The sequence below is a fragment of the Dicentrarchus labrax genome, unplaced genomic scaffold, assembly GCF_905237075.1.
Source record: "Dicentrarchus labrax unplaced genomic scaffold, dlabrax2021, whole genome shotgun sequence".
NCBI lineage: Eukaryota > Metazoa > Chordata > Actinopteri > Moronidae > Dicentrarchus > Dicentrarchus labrax.
Window position 1 is genome coordinate 31828935 of NW_026136720.1, and position 21190 is coordinate 31850124.

The 21190-nt window shown below is 41.2% G+C and overlaps 2 protein-coding genes across 4 annotated transcripts in view; both read right to left on the reverse strand.

Annotated features, from left to right (window-relative positions):
* cpne2 (copine II) overlaps positions 1-21190 on the reverse strand; it is a 247181-nt gene that overhangs the window by 142498 nt on the left and 83493 nt on the right. Inside the window, exons 1-2 of one of the 3 annotated variants that reach the window (XM_051382684.1) lie at positions 5848-5952; positions 5163-5237 (exon numbers count right to left, since the gene is read on the reverse strand). In XM_051382684.1, the coding sequence (XP_051238644.1) occupies positions 5163-5237; positions 5848-5925 (153 nt within the window). In that variant the 5' untranslated portion in view covers positions 5926-5952. Of the gene's footprint in view, positions 1-5162; positions 5238-5847; positions 5953-21190 lie in introns of those variants that run through there. The other 2 variants (XM_051382686.1, XM_051382685.1) reach the window with 2 other exon arrangements.
* Positions 17184-21190, reverse strand: part of LOC127353460 (protein NLRC5-like) — a 180870-nt gene continuing 176863 nt past the window's right edge. The window contains exons 7-13 of the mRNA XM_051382725.1: positions 20846-20935; positions 20612-20675; positions 20003-20086; positions 19773-19856; positions 18674-18760; positions 18005-18040; positions 17184-17334 (exon numbers count right to left, since the gene is read on the reverse strand). Coding sequence (XP_051238685.1) covers positions 20072-20086; positions 20612-20675; positions 20846-20935 — 169 coding nt within the window. The 3' untranslated portion in view covers positions 17184-17334; positions 18005-18040; positions 18674-18760; positions 19773-19856; positions 20003-20071. The remainder of the gene's footprint in view (positions 17335-18004; positions 18041-18673; positions 18761-19772; positions 19857-20002; positions 20087-20611; positions 20676-20845; positions 20936-21190) is intronic.

Sequence of the window (21190 nt, forward strand, 5' to 3'; positions counted from 1 at the left end):
GACTTTTTGTCCTTAGGTCGGCCCACAGACACCTACCAGAACATTCTTGTTGCTACTGATCTGTTTACCCGTTTTCTTGGGCTATTCCCACTCGAGATCAAACAGCTCAGACTACAGTAAAGGCCCTGTGGACCCATGTGATCCAACCATTTGGTTGCCCCGCCCGTTCCATTCTGACCAGGGACCTAATTTCGAATCTGCACTTATGAAACAATTTTGTGATACCTATGGTATAACTAAAAGCCGCACAACTCCCTACCATCCCGCAGAAATGGCAGTGCAGAGCGTTTTAATCAGACCTTGTTAAATATGCTCCGCTCTTTAGAGACGTCTAAGCAATTTCACTGGCCCGACTATCTGCCCGAACTGACACACGCCTATAATAACACCACACACAGTGCGACTGGGTATACCCCTTCCTTCCTCATGTTTGGGCGACACCTGCGACTTCCTGTTGATGTAGGATTAGGTGTGGTCCCCAACAGATGAGGCACGATGTAGGTGGGTGGGTACAAGACCACCAGCAGAAACTGTCCTTAGCTTATAGCCTGGCTAAACAAAGAATGGAGAGTGCAGCCACCCAGAACAAGCAGCACTATGACAAGAGGGCCAAGCGTTACCACTTTACCGGGGGAAAGGGTGTGGGTGCGAGATAGGAACAGCGAGGGGCAGGAAAGTTGTGTACTTGGTGGGACCCAGAGCCATGGGTGGTGTTGGGCAGGTGGGGGATACAGGGGTTGTGTACAAGATTCAGCCAGAGAAGGGTGGCAGAATACAAAATATCCATAGGAACTCACTTAAGGTGTGTACAGTACCCCCAACCGAAGTCCCGCTACCAACCACTGAGCCGGTTGTCCAGATGCAGGGACCCATCCAGCCCATGATCTCGGGTTCCTTCCGCACCGGTAGCCATACCGCCTGTGAATGTGGAACCTGAGGGTGCCCTACGATGCTCCACCAGGGTAAACTTTGGACAAACTCCAGTCCGTTATAGAGACTCATAACATGTTGCAGGGACTGCTAACTTTAAAGTGTGGGGAGATGTCACGGGGGAAGTTTGATTTTATTTAAGCATGCTTTTACTTTGAATTTGCTGTGTTTTTGTCTTATTTATTATTGCATGCTTTTATTTTGAAGTGTGTTTGTGTTACGTTGGTTTTACTTCCCCACCGGAGACATACCTTAATCAAGCATAAGGACTTACACCTGGCACCCAGAGAGGGGAGTGACTGTTCTTGGATAAAAAGGACACTGGAAGATACCCGGGGCACGAGGGAGGACACAGAGGGCACGAGGGAGGCACGGAGGTCACAACGGGCCGGACAGCAGGAAGCAGACAGAGAGACAGAGCAGATCATCGCACTGGAAGAGGTCTGAAGAGACACCGGGCAAACACCGACCGTTAGCGGCTATAATTGGGAGAAGGTAAAACTTCTCCCTCCCGCGTAAGTCCCGTTTCAGACCGGTGTTTGTGTAGTGTGTAATATATAAGTTGTGCCTTGTTAAAGGACATTGACTGGCCCTGAGTTTCCCTCGACAGGCTGCCGAAGAGCGGAGCCAGGTGAAGAGCAGGTGGTCGCCACCAGAGACCCGCGACTGCCGTTGTTGACCTCCACTCCATCCGTGCCACATTATTTTAGCTGGGTTTTAGTTGTTTGTGTTCTTTGTTTGTTTATTTGAAGGTAGAGCTTTTAGTTGTTTTTACTTATTTTAAAATAAATTGTGTTCAACTGTGTTCCACTGGCTGTACTCATTGTTTTAAAAATAACACTGTTTACTGCTCTCCCCGACATAAAGAACCTGTTTACCCTAACTTTAATTTGGTGATCCTAAGAGGTCCTAGGCCTCAGTTAAACCTAGGTGGCGTTGTCGGCACTTGTGTTTTAATTTATCCACCCTTAGCACGGCTCACATTCAAGCTGCTGGAGGAGAACAGAAAGCAGTCTGCTGCTCTTGTCCCCACCGACTTTGGAGACCTTCCAAAGGGATCTGTGCTTACCTACCACACAGCACAGTCTACCAGGGCTGGTGATGATCCCCCGTTTCCTCTACCATCACAGCCATGCTCATTCAGCACAGTTCTGGATGACACTGAGGCGTGCTTCTATGGTGCAGACATGAAAACGGGTCAGGGGTGAAAAAGGTGAGAAGGATATAACCCCTCTAGGGGGGTCCGGCGGCATGCTTAGATTTAAATAACATACTACTAATTTTGGACTAGGCGGTAAATGTCAACAACCTGGCTCTCTGCCTTAATCTATCTACTAAAACTTGAACTTGCTAGTTCTAGCTAGCCTGGTTAGCGATACAATATCAAAGCACCAGCTATCTGAAAACTTACCTTAAAATTACGACCAGGATCCCTTCTGATATTTTTTATCCACTCTCAACGTAGTCCCTTATCCTCTGGAAAACGGTGAAATGTTTGCCCTCTGTTGGATTTTTTCCTGTGTGACGAAGTGCACTGGGGAACACAGCAGTGCGGCGCCATTGCCGCTAAGAGAAATCGCAACGAGAGAGTTCCCGGAAGTGGTAGGTGTACCCCTCAAGCTCCTTAGAACGTTCGAGGTGAATAAGGCAAATTTAACACTTACTTTAACAAAAACATATTCCTCATAACCTCTGGTAACATTCAGGTAAGCCAGTATTTGTTGCAGTTAAGGGGAAAAAGAATAAAACTCTTTAACCACATTAGCAGCCCAGTGAGGCTGTAATTCCCATTACACACATGGAAAGGAAAATGTTGAGTGGATAAACTACCAAAATCAGATTGGTTTATGTTTTGTTTCAAGACATCTCAATTCAACAGTCTACCAGGGTCTGAAATGAAGATTTTACTGTGGCAGGTCACTGAACATTTCTCCAAGCCACTCTTTTTGTCTAGACTTTAAAATTGTAAACACAGTAGAAATATGGAATATATCATGTATCCATAATCCCTATTCTTGAGAATGATTTTATTTATGACTACAAGAAAAAAAGCAGCCATGGTGGCATGTGAGCTGAAAAAAAACCTGCTCTTAACCTGTATTTGGCAGGTGCTGAGTCAATCCACTGAGCTGTCAGACTGCCTCATCTTCCACTGGTTACTGTAGGGGCTATATTATGTCTCATTAGACTTATTATATGGAATAATGTTATCATGCTAACAGCATACTGACCCCACTAAGGGTCTAAGAAGCATGTTAATATATATTGCTTGCATATTAAAGGTCCAGTGTGTAACATTTTTGAGGATTTACTGGCAGAAATGGGATATAATATTCACAGGTAGGTTTTCATTAGTGTATAATCATCTTAATGCTAATATTAAGCCTGCTATGTGAATGAAAGCGAGCTAAGGCTAACTGGGAACCAGTGGATACCTTTTTGCACTGGGGTTACACTGTAAGTAAATGTTCAGCTCTAATCTGTACTTAAACCCTAACTGAATTAAAGATTGTTCAGAACCTAATGTTACATACTGATATGAACACTAAATTGAATTGACGAACACTTTATTAAACTTATGCAGAATGTGTTTTACCTCCACTGAGTTCTGAGCTTCACTCATCTTGGTAACCGTGGTTTGATGATGGTATGAAGTCGTGGCCTCCATCATTATCGTAGTCGTAACACAGGACCTGTTATTTTGTAAAACACATCACATCATGCCATCATGTTTTCTGTGTCATGGTCAGCTTGTGCAGCTTCCTATCTGAGACTCAAGTGGTTATTTGTCTGGTATTTTTGCTCTCATTACACTTCACCATGCTTGTCACACTTGCACGTATGATCATCCGAAACATTCTCTATTCGAAAATGATAACCTTTATGAGAATTTATAATTGGTTACATTTTTAAGGATTTGCATTTATTACATAGCATTTTATGACTAAACAACAAGATCAAATGACTTTGACACACTTTTAACCAGTGCATTAACATGATACTTTCTGTCCATTTTTCCACTGTCAATCTGCACTGCTAACATTTAATAATGTACAAATTTCATACCACACCAGTTTTGTAATATATGAAACTCTTAAGTACTAACCTTGATGTTTCTGTCCACATCTCGATTGCACAGAGAAATTAGTGGTACAGTGAAGGATTTCCATGCTGGATCTAAAGTGTTCTTAATGACCTGAAGTCACAGACACAGAAATAGGCACATAATCGTTGAATTACACAGCAGCAGGTATATAATGCAGCTGTAGCCACAGTAGAGTTAACTAAACGTGGGGCTGTAATCTGTGCCATCCAGCCTCCAACACTTACTGTTACAGTTACAGTGTATGACCTTCTGTAAGGTCTGGTTTTGCTGACAATGACAGCTCATGGTTGACAATAATGACAGTTAGATGTAGGTGCTTTTAATCCCCACCGATGACTCACCTCTGTCCTGTGCACCAGCATCCATTTGCCGTCTTCTCCCTGTTTGTGAAACTCCAGGTAGGGGTCTGACTTCCCGAAGAAGTCCTGCACAGAATGGAGACAGTTTGTTGTGAAGTCTTTTTGAAGGGGCTAGAATCCTGTTTTATCCTAATTTCTCCTCTCCTCAGCCAAACAGCAACACACAATTCTACAAATGTTTATAGTAAATCAAATTGCAAGTCTTTATTTTGTTTAATTAACATTTTTATTAAAAGAGTTCCAGCAATTACTGCGCTTTGTGTGTACCCTGGTAGTTTAACCAGAGGGTGCGCAGCAGGCACACATCAGCATTAGTTCAAATCACAATTCAAGCCGTGCTGTTCCTGACCCACTGTCATTCTTCTCTTCAGCAGCAGCTACTCCATAGGTCCATGATTGAAAATGAACTCTTATAAATAAATACATATATTGCACGATTTTCATTTCCCACTATCTGTGCGCCTGACAGCCCATTAGTTAGCAGACAAAGGTGAAGGATGTGAAAACATCTACAGTAAATGTTGTCTGTGTGGGCTTTGCTTGTGCCTCCTAAAGCAGTATGCACTCTGAGTGTGTGTGCGTGCTTGCATTTGCATCCAGAGGTGTGTGTGTGTGTGTGTGTGTGTGTGTGTGTGTGTGTGTGTGTGTGTGTGTATCAACATGAAAGACAGGAAGAAAGAGAGGTTGTATACAGAGAGAGAGAGAGAGAGAGAGAGAGAGAGAGAGAGAGAGAGAGAGAACCTTTTAAAGACAGTGCTGATTCTTACCGTAATGGATCCTTTGCCTGCTGGCTTCCCATTGGCTAAGATCAACGGTCTGTGAAGTTTCTTATTGGACACAATCTAGCGGACAATTTAAGAGAGACACACAGGAATCACTTAAGACAAAACACAAAAGAAAGATAGGTTTGAACCCATCATTCTAGTTTAATTTAGTAGTTATCCAGTTCCCACGCTAACTTCTTCTCTTCCACTGTTGACCTTCCATGTTAAACGAGCAACAAGGAAGTGCTTCGACTCTGTTGCGTCTTTTAACTTTCTGACTACACCAGAGGTGGGAATGTGTCATGTTGTGCAGCTTAACATCTGTTGCTTCTGATCACCTTACGCCTACATTTTACCAAATAGCTGAATAATGTAACATACAGCATGAAGGACTGACAGAGCTGGAAGAAAATGTTATTCTACAGCAGTCTGACAAACATTGACTGCTACTTACATAGTGGTGCTAATTAGATCAGTTCTCCCACACAGCTCTGCCATCAGCTAGACATCTTACTGTTACAATAGTCATGACTGGTCAGAATGTGTTGGTATTTGTTGTTTTACAACAATATGATATTATCACAGAACTGATTGTGCTAATTCATCCAGAACACAGTCACATTGGAGACTCAGTACAGAAATTAATACAGAACCAACTTTGGATTTAAGAGGAGAAATCATTCCCTACCACTCCCAGTGTGCAAATGAACTCCCCCAAGAAGTCGTGCTCGTAGAGCTGCGTGGCACACTTGTCTTCATCGAACATGGCTTCTGAACCTCCTCAAAGTGGTAGTCCACCTGAATCTTCACTTCAAGTTGTTCACAGCTGTTTCAGTGCGCCCGAGCTAAATGATCCAATCCAATCCAACTTTATTTGTTAAGCACTTTAAAACAATCAAGTTGACCAAAATGCTGTACAGAAGAATAAATAAGACATCATAAATAAAAGACATAACAGCTCACAAGAGGCGCAAATATAAAATACACGAGAAATGAGAAGAAACAAGGAGAGATTAAGACTCTTAAAACAAAAAACTAATTTAAACACATTTGACTCAAGTGGACTGTGGCTGTGCCTGTAGATCCAGTGGAACAGTGAGGGTTTACTGAAAAGGCAGTGTGCAGTGATCACAGTTTTAACTTTTAACATCAACCTGCACAGGGACTGCACAGACGAGAATTGGGCTTTTAACTAATTCTAGAAAGTCTTATTCTGGTTGTGATCACATTTAAGATATTGTGTTTACATGGAACAGGGTAACCTAGTTATATCATCCATTATTCTAACATTATGTAGGTATGTAGTTTATTTCGATTTAAACATAACAACCTTACATAACAATGTGCACATTATGCAGGTTTCTGATTGCATCAGTGCAGGCTTGTCTCTCAACTCCTCCACATCCAGCTTCTTTCATTTCTGTACCAACTTAATTGAGCATGAGCCCAGTCTAGTCTCTGGCTGCATGGATTGCACTTACCACTTATCACCAGTAATGGAATACAAGAGCCATAACTGTTTATCATAAACTGCAAAATATGAAACAATGGAGCAATGCAATGCAAAAGTTAGTCAGAAACACCATGTGCTACACCAGTGTAGTATCACAAGAGCCATGTCGCTATAAATGTGTGGGCCTTTGGCATCTTTCTTCCAGAACTAATTGCTAACTTTGCCTGTCTACCACTGGTGCTGGGCAGGTAATGTTCACTGGGTTTCAGAGCTTTTAGCGCAGTCAGGGTTTGGTGAGAGTACACTATTGAGAGACTGACCCAAATGGTAAACCGTAAAATCAAAACAAAGTTTTAAAAGGGGCCAAGAGGCTCAGTAAAGCTGCAGAGTTGTCTCACTTTGATTACAGCACTATGAGTGACACCTCACGTCCATTGGTTTCACGCTTGATTATTATAGATTGTTAACATTTGAACCTCATTCTCAACTACTATTCGCAAGTCAATCCAGCTTTGAGGTTCTCATCTCCCCAAAAAATAGCTGGGACATCACACAGACAGATCAGAGAGCGTGGGTGTCTGTAAGAGCACTGTGAGAGTCATGTTATTTGCTCTGGGTCCTTGAAACCAGGTTGTTGGATGACTAAAACTCACTGGCCATGCTACTCTCCAGTGTGACTCACACAGAACACACTGCATAGTGTGTTTATCCACCATTAGACTAGGTCACTATATGCCACTTTTGAATTTGAGTGAATATTAAAGGCATTTTTGAATGTCATTGGACTGATACACCGGAGATGGTGGCCATTAAATGTCAACACCCTGACACTGAATTACACCTGTCCTTCTGCTCATTACCAGGCACTTAACATTAGCATGCTGACATTAGCATTAGCTAGCTGAAAGCACCACTGTGCTTAAGTACAGCCTCTGACAGTACAGACTGTGTTATGTAAAGTGTCACTGAGTATCTGAAAATCACTCAACTACAAATAAAATATTTTATAACAAAAATGTATTAATATTGTTTTAGATTATTTATTTACGGAGAGGGGGGGGATTTTTTTCATCATCTAAATATCTGCATTAATTTGTACATTTGTCAAACACCTGTTAGGCTTATTTTAATTTACATCAGATTTGTCACCTAGCAGGCTGAAGTGCATTTCTCATATTTGTGCCACTGTGGATTTGAACCTGGCTGACTGGCTCTAGAAATGAATCAGACCCTTGTGGCACTTCATCTTTCTGCCCTCTTTTTTATATGTCAATGTTTACTATCAGAGTATTTCCTCTGAGATACAAATGGTACAATAATAACAATATGAACAGCAGTAAACAATAGCTTACTACAGGGCAATGACATGTCCCCAATTCCTCCCACAGTACAAAAATGAAGCCAAAATATCCCAGAGTAATGAGGACCCGTCCATACATACCCTTGAACATACAACAGTGCCTTGGGAAAACTAATTTTAAGATTACTTTTTAGTTGGCCCATGCGGAGGGGGGCAGGGTTTATAACGTACACTGCAGTCAGTCATCAGGATGTTGGCTTTGACTTTTGGGGAGCTGTCTTTTTTTTCTTGTCATATAGTGTTGCATAATCTTCAGTTGGCCGGCTGGTGTGTGTATTGGGGTTGGTTAAAGCCGACTAGAGAGTTGTTTGACTACTCAAGGACCTGATTGGGTTTGGAGTTTGAAACTTTTGAATGTGAGGACTTGCATCAATGTGATTTTTACAGTCTAAATTTTGACTGTGTTTAATTTTGTTAATTTTGTTGCCACCATACACAATGTACGTGCAGCTTACAGCTGAGTGTTTCTGGCATTAAATAGACAGGGACCGAAAAGAGAGAGACACCACAGCCAAACAGCTCAAAGCTAAGAGGTTGAATCAATGAGAGGAACCCAAGTGGTTTCAAAGACATCAGAGAAGTTGCTGTTAAAAGGAATCACTTGGACAAACCTGAACCTGCAGCACCCAAACAAACACATAATTGCAAAGAAAAGTCAATTATAGCGATTTCAGCAGTAGGTGCTTAAGCTTACACTAATTTATTTTTGGGCCACCAGGGGATATCGTAACACAACATGTATTCTGACCTTTAAAATATTGATGATAATGAATAATTGGTATGGTGGACGTGTTACAAAATAGTGGCTTATTTACACCTCCAGCAGATATGGATTAACATGACCAACTCCTGAGAAAAATATCCGCCTCTTTAGCAGCCAAATGCTCTACAATGTTCAGCAGATAGTCACTAACCTTGTGTGTTTTTCTGTTTGATGTTGGGTAGTGTAGTGTACAGTGGGTTTATCTGAGCTTTTTCACTGAACCGCTGCCTGCTGCTGCTGAAAATGAAGCTTATGAGAGGCGGCGAGAGTGAATGAAAAGAGTACAGTTACGGGCCGTAAACTAAAACAATGAGCTGGAAGATGCTAAAATGCTCCACAGAGCTGAGAGAAGCAGTAGAATAGAGTGAAAACAATATGTTGGTTTGTCAAATTGTTAACACAGATTTATTACAGTAGCTTTACTTATCCTGCATTCACTTTTATGTCGATATTTGAATTGATTTGTAGTCTAATAATTTGTAAACCAAACAGTAACACAACAAAAGAGACACACACCATGTTTCTGAAAATAGTTTTGGGAAGGACTTTGTTATTCAGCTAACTTTCCTGAGATGCTCTATTTATTAGAGCAGAAATGTCATTGAAAGAATGGTTCACCATCACAAAAAATGATTCTGCAAATGATGCTACATGATGAAGGCTACATAAGACTGCACTTCACAGTATTACACAGCTAAAGATGGGATTTTAAACACCACAGATTTTGGCATCCCCACTGTACGTGGTAAAAGAATCACGTTGAATGTGAGTTCTCACTTGCAGTGTAACAGGCGTATATCTGTGTCCATAACACGTGTTGAGATTAGTATGAGGATTTGGAGATCGGAGGGAAAAAAGACAAAATCAAAGGAATTTAGGAAATAGCCCAAGTAGTCAGCTAACACTCTTCACCTCTTGCTCTGTCTCACTTCTACTTCTGTCACTCATTCACATTTTCACCTCTGTCTTTTTCTTCTCTTTCTCTCACTAATTTCCCCCTCACCCTCTCTTTCCCTGCACCCTTTTCTCATCTCCCTCTCTCACACCTCCTTGCTCTCACACTCTTATCCTCTCTTACCGTCTCTCTCCCTTTCCCCCAATGAACCCAGCTGCTTCTCACACCTCTATCTCACAAGGCAGGCAGACAGACAGACAGACAGACGAGACAGAGAGAGACAGAGAGGGGAAGGCTGGTGACAGAGATGAGAAAGACAATCGGAGGACAGAGAAAACAAAGCTAGCAGGAGGGGATCAGAGAAAGTGAGAAAGCCAGGGTGTGAGAGAAACAGCGAGCTGTGGATAATATCTGAGAAAAGGTTTGGGCCTCATTTCGCCTCCTCCATCGTTCCCTCACTCCAGGAGCACTAAGCTTTTGTTTCCCTTCCCGTTGCCATAGTGACCGTTGGCAATTTCAGATCGGAGCCACATGCCCTGCTGACCGACAGCTAGCTACAACCCGAGGCACTCGCCTACACACACACACACACTGACACACACGCACACACACACGCACACACACACACACACACACACACACACACACACACACACACAAACACAAACACACATACACCAAAGCCAGTTTGCCCTGTAGACCAGCTGTTCGCTGCGAAAAAGCCTTAAAGCAGCTGCCTACACACACCAAAACTTCATCACCATGTTCCTCTTCAGCATCTTCAACTTGTGTTTTAGTCTACACCGTACATCATACATACACTGACATCACATATTTATGTATGCGATTAAAGCCAGGCAAACAAATCTATAGTCAAGTATCAGTTCCCAACAAATCCTGATTTTGATCTTCTCCTATTCCAGTTTATGGGTTGTCGGGGACTGGAGCCTGTCCCAGCACACACTGGGCAAAAGGTGGGATAAACCCCTTGATAGGTTGTTAGTCTATCACAAGGCTAAAACAGCCAAGTATATCCAGCTGCACCCAAAACGTAATGTGGTTTATCTCAACATACCAAACTATAGCTAATGTGAGAATCAACCATGAGAAATAAACAAGAGAATAAAGCTCTCCGACCTAACATGCTTGCTAACAGTCAGTTATCTATAGCTTAGCTCAGTCGCTAACGGGACAACAAGTTCTCATAGTTTATTCAAAAGTTGTATTTGTGCCATTGACTCCTGTCTCATAATGGCCTGCAATCCACTGCTTATTTGTGGAACAGTTTTGACTGTGACAGAGGAGGTTCAACAAAAAAAAAGGAAAACAATTTTGGACTCTCTAGCTCTCCGTACCCTGAAAGGTCAACACTGTCAAGATGGCTTGCTGTTGCTGTCAGCGGCCTAATTCACATGTTAAAGTTCACCAAGGTTGAACTGTACACGAAACATTTTCTTCTTGATCTGAGCTTCTGCAAAGCAAAGCCATAATAATAAAAAGCGTTTTTTATTAACTTTTAAACCACAACCGGTAAAGTCTAAAATCAGTATCTTCAAATGTGCCCTCTATTACTGGATTTCCACCTCTAGGAACTCTGTCAGGGTTTTCTGTTTTATCTATGTCATATCTTCTCAACCTGCTTCTCCATCCGAACGTTCCCTCTGCCTAATCAAAGGTTGTAAGTGATGAGATATAGTGGAAGTGCCTGATATTTCAATCACAGCCTGATCAGTACTTGAGAATCCATTAACAATATCTCAGCTGTATTCTTTTACAACATAAACACATAACATGAAAAATGCTGATACAGATCCCTTAGATTACATACATACTAAGTCTTACAGTTACTCTCTGGTGGATGAACTACAGCATGTAATAGTGACACTGTTTCTAAATGACCTTAAACCTTGTTCAGCATTTCTTGGCCGACATATACACCAATGTGATATATCTGCAATAAGCTAATATCTGGCAATTTATCAGTCTAGCTTTAATTTTAATGTCAGTAATAAGTAGGCCTACTTGAAAAACCCTATTTTACTAACTGGGTAGGCCTAATACTGCTTTAACCAAGTCTAAAGAGCCAGTCCAACAATGGAAGCTCACACATTTTGCAACATCCTACTAGGAACAGCACGTCAGGGCTCATGCCAGATGGTCAAGACATCATGAGTTTGGATCTGGTTCATAACATATACTGTCTGCAAAGTAAGACAACAAACAGAATCCTTTTCTTCGTCTTTCTCTCGCTGAAAGAGACAGCACGGTGGACGTGACCTTGAAAGCACTTCTAACACTTAACTAAAATCTTCCATCCTCTCCTCAGTCTCTTTATTTATGCCTCCCTTTAATTACTGCGAAAAACCAACTCACGCATACTTTATGTGACTCTCCTACCTCATGGTGTGTTTTTTTTATGATGAGCATTCTCTAAATTACAGTATCCTGTTTCTGTAATATTAATATGTTAAATCCAGTATGAGATATATGTTGTTCCCCTGGCACTCCCTTGTGGTAAATACAGGTATCACGACCCTTGTGCACCACAATCAATCATGTTAATGTCCCATATTGGCTAATTTACTTTGCTGCCCCTGGCGAATAATGTTTGTTTTAATCATTTGTACTGACAATGTATTATATAATCAGCTGAACCTTACCCCATATCCTGTATGAGCGGACAGTGGGTGAGACTAGCAGCTACAGCACACAGCTCTGGAGTCCCAACAGAGGTCAGACTGACGGACCAAACAGGAAACAGAAAGACATTATTTATCATGAAACTAATAATCAGTCAATTTCATCATCTATCAGGGTTTGGAGATTCCTAAAACAGTAAGAGGAGCTTCAGAGTCTTACTGAATCTTGGTGAGGTTCTTCATGCACATTATTGCTCTGGACAGACTCACTGACCCTTCATATCCAATACTATTATCTGAAATACTAGAAAAAGACACACGTGCATAAAAAACAGAAACCTAACCGCAAGATTGACAAATGTAAAAATGTCAGTCAGAGATTTTTAATGTGTGTGTGACTAACTCCAACACAGAGATGCGTGTCAGTGATGGTAGAACAAGAGCCATTCTTGCAGCAGTGAGATCACCCAGACTGTTAGTGACCATACTGGAGGACCACACAAACACATGTTTTAATTCTGTACTGATGCAGGAGAAAATACTTTCTTCTCTTTAACCACAGTACACACGAGAGAAATAATACAATAATAAATAAGACAACATTTTAAGATTAGATGACACTAGCAGTGTGCAGTTGAATCTGGTGCTATATTGCTTTTGGCCACAAGATGGCACTTGTGGCCAAGAGTAAAAAGCTGCAGTCGTCTATAACATTTACTACAGAAGACTACAAAACCACCACCAACAAAAAATAAATTTTGCAATTGTCAATATTTTATACCACGTTTGGTATCATTTGTAAGGGGTTTATTTTAAATGAATATTAATGATGTCAAACTGTCTGCCACTGTTAGAACCTTGTGCACAGAGGCCATAGTGGAAAACCCTGTAGGTTAACAAGACAACCAGGAGACAGGGTTTGTTTTCTGATGTCAGAATGAACCAGTCAGTCTCTCACACCCGATTTAGAACTGGTAATAAAATTATGTGTATCGGACACATTGTCCAGATAATGGATAAGGTGATGGCAGTTAATACAAGGTGTAAATGCGTTGGGATCAAAACGTGATCATCCTGATCCCATCCGGCTTGCATTGTATGCAGATCTTAGGTAGCTGTGAAATCTGTACAACGTGCTGGCATCTGTACACAACATAACTGACAGGGTCGATTTGTTTTTAGCGTGAGCAAGCAGGAAGACTGACAGAGACACACAATTACAAATTATATGTCTATTCTGTGTCATGAAAAAGCCAAAAGATATTTTATTCAACCCAAGTGCAGGAAAGAGGAAAGCAATACGAGTGGGAAAAACGAATGATATACAATAAGAAATAACTGTGTGCAACTGTGTGTGTTTCACTCATCTGGGCTGATCTGCTGTTAACAATGGATATCATTTTTTATTAAGAATTTGTTCCAGACAGTTTCCTCTGATTCACAAGAGTTTTTTTAAGGGAGCATGGGGCTGATCTGCCGCCAATCTAATTGCTCACGTGCAAGTTTTGCTCTGGGGGACAGCGAGCCAATCTCAATGAGGATAACGAGAATGCATCAAAAAATACCAGGTGTAAACCCGAAGGCTAGATCACCGGATACAGATACAGATACCAGGTGTAAATGAGGTGTCAGATTTTGAGAGAACGTTTGAAGGTGATCAGGGGAAACACTGAGCTGATAAAAATGTCACCACCATCTCCTCTAACTTATAGTTGTATGTTTTGCACCTCTATCTTTTGTTTCTGATGTTATGATGCATGGCAACTCCCACCTTGGATTCATCATTCCATAGATTTGATATCCTCTTCTACCAATTATCCAATTGACAATTGCACCTATGCTCGAGGCTGATTATTTATGCATTACAAATCAATCAGTAAGCTCCAGTCCCCTTTTTTTCTTCCCTTATACATAATATAGCTTCTTTAGCCATGCATACAAGCAGAGCAAATGTAAATGAATATGTGACAGAATTTTACATGTCACCTCTCTTACAAGGTGTTCCATTGATTTTCAAAAACAGCCTCTAAAGGAATGAGCTCCATATAAGGAATGTCATCATGTCCTTACTGGAGCTCTTCAAGGTGACTACAGCTGTTCAAAGCCTCCAGTAGCTTGTCTCCTGATTCATCGCCTATAAGGTTCTTGGAGAGACTGGAAGACACACACACAAACACAGACATTAAATGTAAAATAAGATGTTTCTGTTTTGTCTCAGGCAGCATCCATTGCTGTCTGCCACAGTGTGTTTTCTGATACTACCACTGGGTGGAGCTAAAGTCAGTAATGTTCAGAAATTCTTTACATAGTGACTTGATTAGGAGCCAGGAAGAAATTTGCAGCCACAGGACACTATAAAAGATATGTAATACAGCATGTAATTAATAAATAATTACAACCACAGCTTTAGCTAATGAAGCCCATCAGGCTTTGTGGCTGTCAGTCCCTCACTTGGAAAGTGAGAACCAGCTACCAAATGGAAACAGCTGATCACATAAAGAAGGTGATGACACTCCAACAAAATGGTCAGCATGTTTTGAGTGAATGTCACTTTACACCCTATCAAAGCGTTCATCTACCCTTTTTGTTGCCAACAGTGCCTTCCTTCCTACCTGACCTTCCTGAGCTCCGTCCAGACAGGAATGACTCTGGTCAGCTGCTCTATTCCTCTATCAGCCATCCTCCAGCCCTCCAGCCTGAAACGACACGAGGAGCAACAGATGATCCAGCATCACCGATGGCAATGTTTCTTTTATGACGGACTTAAATAAGGTTTATAACATTTGTTTTATGTGCAGCCATGTGTACTTTATATTTTATACAGTGGAGAAGAACTCACTCTATCTCTTCCATTCTCGTGAGTCCCTCCATGGTAGTGAGGAGATCTAACAAACCATTTGCTCCTGATTGCCCCGGTGCTGTGGAAATCTTGTTTATCCTGGCACACACACACACACACACACACACACACACACACACACACACACACACACACACACACACACGCACACACACACACAGAGGCTTAAAAAGCTAAAAGCACTGGCCACAAATGCAGCGAAGTGCTGTAAAATAACTGACATGTTTGTCAGTATGGGAGCAGGTAAGACATTAAACACTAGTGGTGACAACAGACGCACAACCATAGCCTATCCAGCACGACTAGTTTAATGAGGAGGTTAGTTCCACTTTGTGGAAGCTGATGGGGCTAAAACTGATTTAATAAAACAAATGTTATGTTAAAAATAGGATTGGTCTCAAGTTTAGGTGGATGATGGTGTAACCTATTTTATTTCATCTACTACTACACTGTTAAATGTGCAGCCTGCACTTTAAAAGTGTAGTAGTAAATTAAATAGAAATTATGTTCACCTGCATAATGCAAGTGAACATAATTTCAGTTTATGTGATTTGAATACAGGTTATTGCAGCAGTACAGAAACATTTATTTTGTAGGGGAAAGAAACAGAAAAAGCTGTGTGTGGGTGCATGTGGAGCCTTTGCTTTATTATTTTACACTCTTACATCAGTAGGCGCCAACCTAACTCACTCTTGGTGTTTTGCGTTAATCGGGTGGTGGTGGCCTGGGATGGAATCAAATTCCCGGCCTGAATTATTGTCCCAGTCCGCCCCTGGTTCCAATGTATTAAGTGAGGGGATAAATCCATGTAAATATGATATGATGTCAGACTATATAAACAGCATTGGCATTTGCTATCAAAGTTCTGACCTTCCAACTCATCAGTGACCAACACTTTACAGGTTATCACTATAAGAGGACTGGGAATTGTAATTTCCCCCAAGGGAGTGTGGGGGGGGGCTAGCAGGGATGTGGAGCTTATGACATGTTGGAATGATGAGCGGCAGCAACGGTGGCTGTAACGCGAGCAGTGAAGCAGCCTTTTGGCAGTGACAGTGTCAGCAAATGCATGCTATCATAAATAGACCAGATTATTAGAGTGGTGCTGGATATGTGTGTGAGTAAAGAGTGTCAGTATGACTGACGCAGTAAATGTAAAGACGTCCACCAGAAATAGCTTTGCAAACTTAGCTCCACGTTGTGCAGCAAATAAATCCTTAGGGGCCACATAATGAATAGCTATTAACAGGCCATATTATACTTATCACTTGGAAAGGTCAGATTCTGAATACATTTTGATACAAAGGATCTTCCCAAGAGTGAAACCTTATGTCAAAAACTCTCATATGGGATTGGGTACATCCAGTTCTAATGGGACTGCAAGTAATGTTTCTTACTTGAGACTGCGAATAGAGACAATATTCCTTAGTGCTTGTGCTCGACACATCATGCTTTTCTCATTCAGCTGCAAAGAGTCCAGACTTGGGGTGTTCACAGAATCAAGTCCATCTGTATCCAGACACTTTTGCAGACTTCAATCATATGCATATATATATTATAATTTATATATTACCAAAGGCCCTACAGACTGAATGCGTGAATGCTCCCAGGCCACCTGAAAGGCCTATAATGCACAAGACAATTACAGCCAGATAGAATAAACTATTAATGAAGACAGTGAGAGGAAACAAAACGAGAATGCTCCAGACAAGTAATGAAATGTGTATGTGTTGCTCACTTTAGGCACTGAATGGCTGTAGCCTGCAGCAAGGCCTCTGAGAGCTTCTGAACCACAGTCAAACACGGCTCTTTGGAACCAATACTGCAAAAGATCACAGTAGATGCTTGTCATGCTACAACTATAAAACAGGCAATTTGTAGTAGTAATAAAAGTGCAGTTCTCACCCAAGAGACTTGAGATTTGGCAGCAAAGGCAGAACAGAACAGAGGAACTCAGCTCCCTCTATACCCAGGCTGTTGTGAGAAATATTGTGAATAATGACAACAAACATGTTTGTTTTTCCGTTTTGTTTCTTTCATGTTTTTTTTTACAAATACGTCTCTCGTGCACACTGATTGAATGTGAATATTATATTCATACACAAAACAGAGAATACTAACTCTAGCTCTGTCAGTAAAGGACACTTCTGGATAATGCTTGTCATCAATGTAAGTTGGTGCCCCTCTACTGCACAGTCCACAAGGCTGGTGGAGAGGAGAGGAGAGGAGAGGAGAGGAGAGGAGAGGAGAGATTAACACCTATTTCCTACAGGACCTGTACAACTGCCAGCAAGTGTTTTTCCTGCTGTCATCAGCTACTTAGACAAATAACATTTGGCTTTACTACTTCCTCCATAGTTGTTGATTAAATTCATAAGCCTTTGATACAAAATCTTGTTTATGTATGACAATCTTAACAGTGCAACTTCTGCTTTATTTGTTTTCAAGAGAAAGAAGGACCACTGCCGGGATAATGTGAGATAAAGTTGTGCATTTCAACTGCAGGGGTAAGATAATAAAATATCCCCTCCTGACAAATATTAAGACAAATATAATAATAATTAGTCTGATATAGTACAGACTGGCTTCCATACTAGTTGTGATGTAGTATTGTGATATTGGAGTGCCTACCAATTGTCAGGGGATTTCTAAATGCAAAGTAGAATGGCAGTGAGAGCGGCCACCGGCTTGTGAGTCTAGCTTATACTGTACATGTTAAAACCCTCTACAGGAGATGAATGTAAAAACAGCCTTCTAGTACATACATCATTCTGCACAGTGAAGCTCAAACTTCCAAGAGAAGGCACAATAAACTTAACACATTGTTAAAGTGGAGGGGGGCATTCATTTAAATATGCAACCTGAGACAAATTACCTGACTGAAGTCAGTTCAGTGGACGTTTGGTGAACCCTGCAAAATAAATGTGTACAGTACTGTTACACATGAACACAGGTATGGTTTAAAGGGGAACATGGCAACGCCATTTCTTCGCTGGTTTTCACTTTTGTCGTCGCATGTTTTCTCAAAAAGCTCCCCCTACAGCTCTGGGATGTATATTTCAAAACACTGTCGTAAAAAAACTCACTTGCGGCACCCTCCTCCCCCTTTATACCACTGGCAACTTTTTCGTGTGGAGCAATGTCTACTGAGGTGGGTAATACATTCAGCGTTGCTTGTTCTTATAGCCGGCGTGGCTAACCGGTATTGAGGGGGGCGTGTGCATTTATGTGGAACTGCCGTAAAGCAGTTCGTGTTTCTTGCTCGTTCTCGCTTCTCACGATACTTCCTATTTCCAACTTAACGGGACGGTAGTCCCAAAGTTGCAAGGTTGGTTTTCCACCTGGGGATGCTAGGGGGAGTGGGGAAAGTCACCATTAACACCGGAACAGGCCATTTAACCATCCAAATCATTTCTAAACAGGTTTATTAAGTTATATAGTTGCCAAATTCCCCTTTAATGGGGGTAATCTACAGTGAGTGTGAATAGGTATGGGTTTCACTACGAGTATACAGTTGTCCAACATGCTGATTTGCATATCTCACCTGATGGTGTATATGTTACCGTTGAGCTCCAGACAGCGACACATCAAACTAACAGCTTCCTCAGATCTGATCCAACCCTCCTCAAAACTGACAAAGAAGAGAGAGGGTAATGCAGCTCAGTGTTTCAACAACAGAATGCAGCACATGGACACTTTTTAATTCAGCTATATGGACAGAAACACAGTAAAAAGCAATATGGACTAATTGTTACTGATTTTCACATGATGATCACATTGATCAATAAAATCATTAACAATGCATGAAAAACTATATCATTTCTGTCTCTTGAGGCTAAAAGTTAGTCAGTTGTTAAACTAAGAATCAGTGAACTTACTGGCCCGGAGTTGGAGGGTTACTTACTCCAGTTTGGTCAGACTGGGACAGGCAGACACGATCTCTGCTAATCTGACCAGACCAAGTTTGAAACTGCAACAAACTGAATACAGCTCAGCCTTCCAAGCATGCAGGAGGCCACGAAACACATTAAAACTGCCAAACGCCTTATCTAGAGCCAGTGTTTGGTTTGTTTGTTCCGGGCTACTGTAGAAACATGGCAGTTCAACATGGCGGACGCCGTAGACGAGGACCCTCTACCTCTGTAGCTATCAACAGCTCATTCTAAGGTAACGAAAACAAACAATTCTTATTTTCAGGTGATTGTACACTAATGAAAACATTCCTATGAATATTATATTCCATTTTTGCCAATAGATCATCCTAAATGTTACACAATGGCCCTTTTTATATGAAAAACAAAGCCAGTTTCACAGAAGACATTTTGACACGAAACAGCAGGAAAAGCCAAAGTGTTTATATTAAAATAAATGAATGATTCCATATAGCTGCATCAGTTTCAGAGCCCTAGTGTTGTTCATGCTGGCTCAGAGTCAAACCTTCATGGCTCACTCGGATACTTGAACAGAACAGAGCCATCGTTAATGTTATAAGTAACTTTGCTTTTTAAAGTCAAAAAGTCTGCTGTGAAAAAGCTTTATTTTTTATTTTTTATATTTACTGTGTGTTGTGTTGTTCTATACAGCTGCTAAAAGATGAATATAAAACAAAAAATGTGATCAGTGTTTCATAACATATATCTCACATGACGTAGTTGGTGATTTTAAGGTTCGGTAGAGAATCCAAGAAACGCTTCACTCCTTCAACTGCCAGGCGGTTACTTGATAAACTGCAGCCAAAAGAAAAGATGACTCAGCATCAAGTAAATCAGTGCTAGTATGTATGTACAGTATATGGGTGAAAGACTGTGGTGTGTGTGTGTGTGTGTGTGTGTGTGTGTGTGTGTGTGTGTGTGTGTGTGTGTGTGACACATACTCCAGGTCAGACAGGAGAGGACCCTGCTGTAGGATCTCGAGCAATCTCTCCAAGCTTTCACCGTTCAAGTCAAAATGAGTTAACCTGTGACAGACAGACAGACAAACAGACAGACAGACAGACAGACAGACAGACAGACAGACAGACACTAAATCAGGGCATTAAGTTAGAAAGTCGCAGCCAGCTGTGATGTGTGATACTATTATTTTGGATGAAAAAGTACTAGTATTTGTTGTGATTAAAAGAACACACACAAGTAATTAGCACAACTAACACTTCATGATAAGATAATCACCTACTTCCACTTTTTCTTCTGACAATTTCTCAACTTCTCTGAGTCATGATTAACTACTACTTATGTCGATAAAATACATTTCTTTGGTGACTGATGAAATAGTACACTTAGCAGTTGGTGTATTTTTCTGTTACACACTAAAATAAAAGCAGAGTGAGGATGTTCTCGCCTATTCAATGTTTAAGAAATTCTACATTTGCTTCGGTCTTCAGTTGTGGTAGAAAGCACACAGCACAGTTTTATGATCATATTCAAACTGAACCACATACACTGGCAGTCAGACTCAACACCTACCCAGGTTTTTTTAGACATACCAGTAGACAGCTGGCGTGTTCTGCTTTCACACTCTCAAAATGGAGGAAGGCTTCAGTCTGAGGCCTGAAGAAGAATTCAAAACAGTATTTAACAAAAACATATATACTTATTGCAGTGACATATTTATTATGACGACTACTACTAACTGTAGCCACTACAGAACAAACTGCCTGGATTCAGAAAAAAAGCTAGAACTTCAATTGTGGCACGCTGCATGCAACAGAGGAAAGTACCTGAGCTCCACTGATGTGGCTCGCTTACTGACAGTCAAACAACTGAGCAACATCAGTGCTTCAGCTGTGGACGTGATGCTGTGGCTGACACTGTGGAAAAAGAGGAATCGGTTTCTAGTAGACGGAGCACAGTTAGAAAAAAAAAAGCAATTTCCATCAAAAGCTTTAGCAGTGACACCCAGTTGGTGTTTTTTATTTAAATAACATACCATGGTATCATTAACACTTCATTATGTTTCCCATTTCACATTTCAACACACACACACACAAAACAATGAGCCAGGGTGAGGGACATCATTTAGCTCTAAATAACATATTTATTCTGAATAATACCCCAGGGTAGTA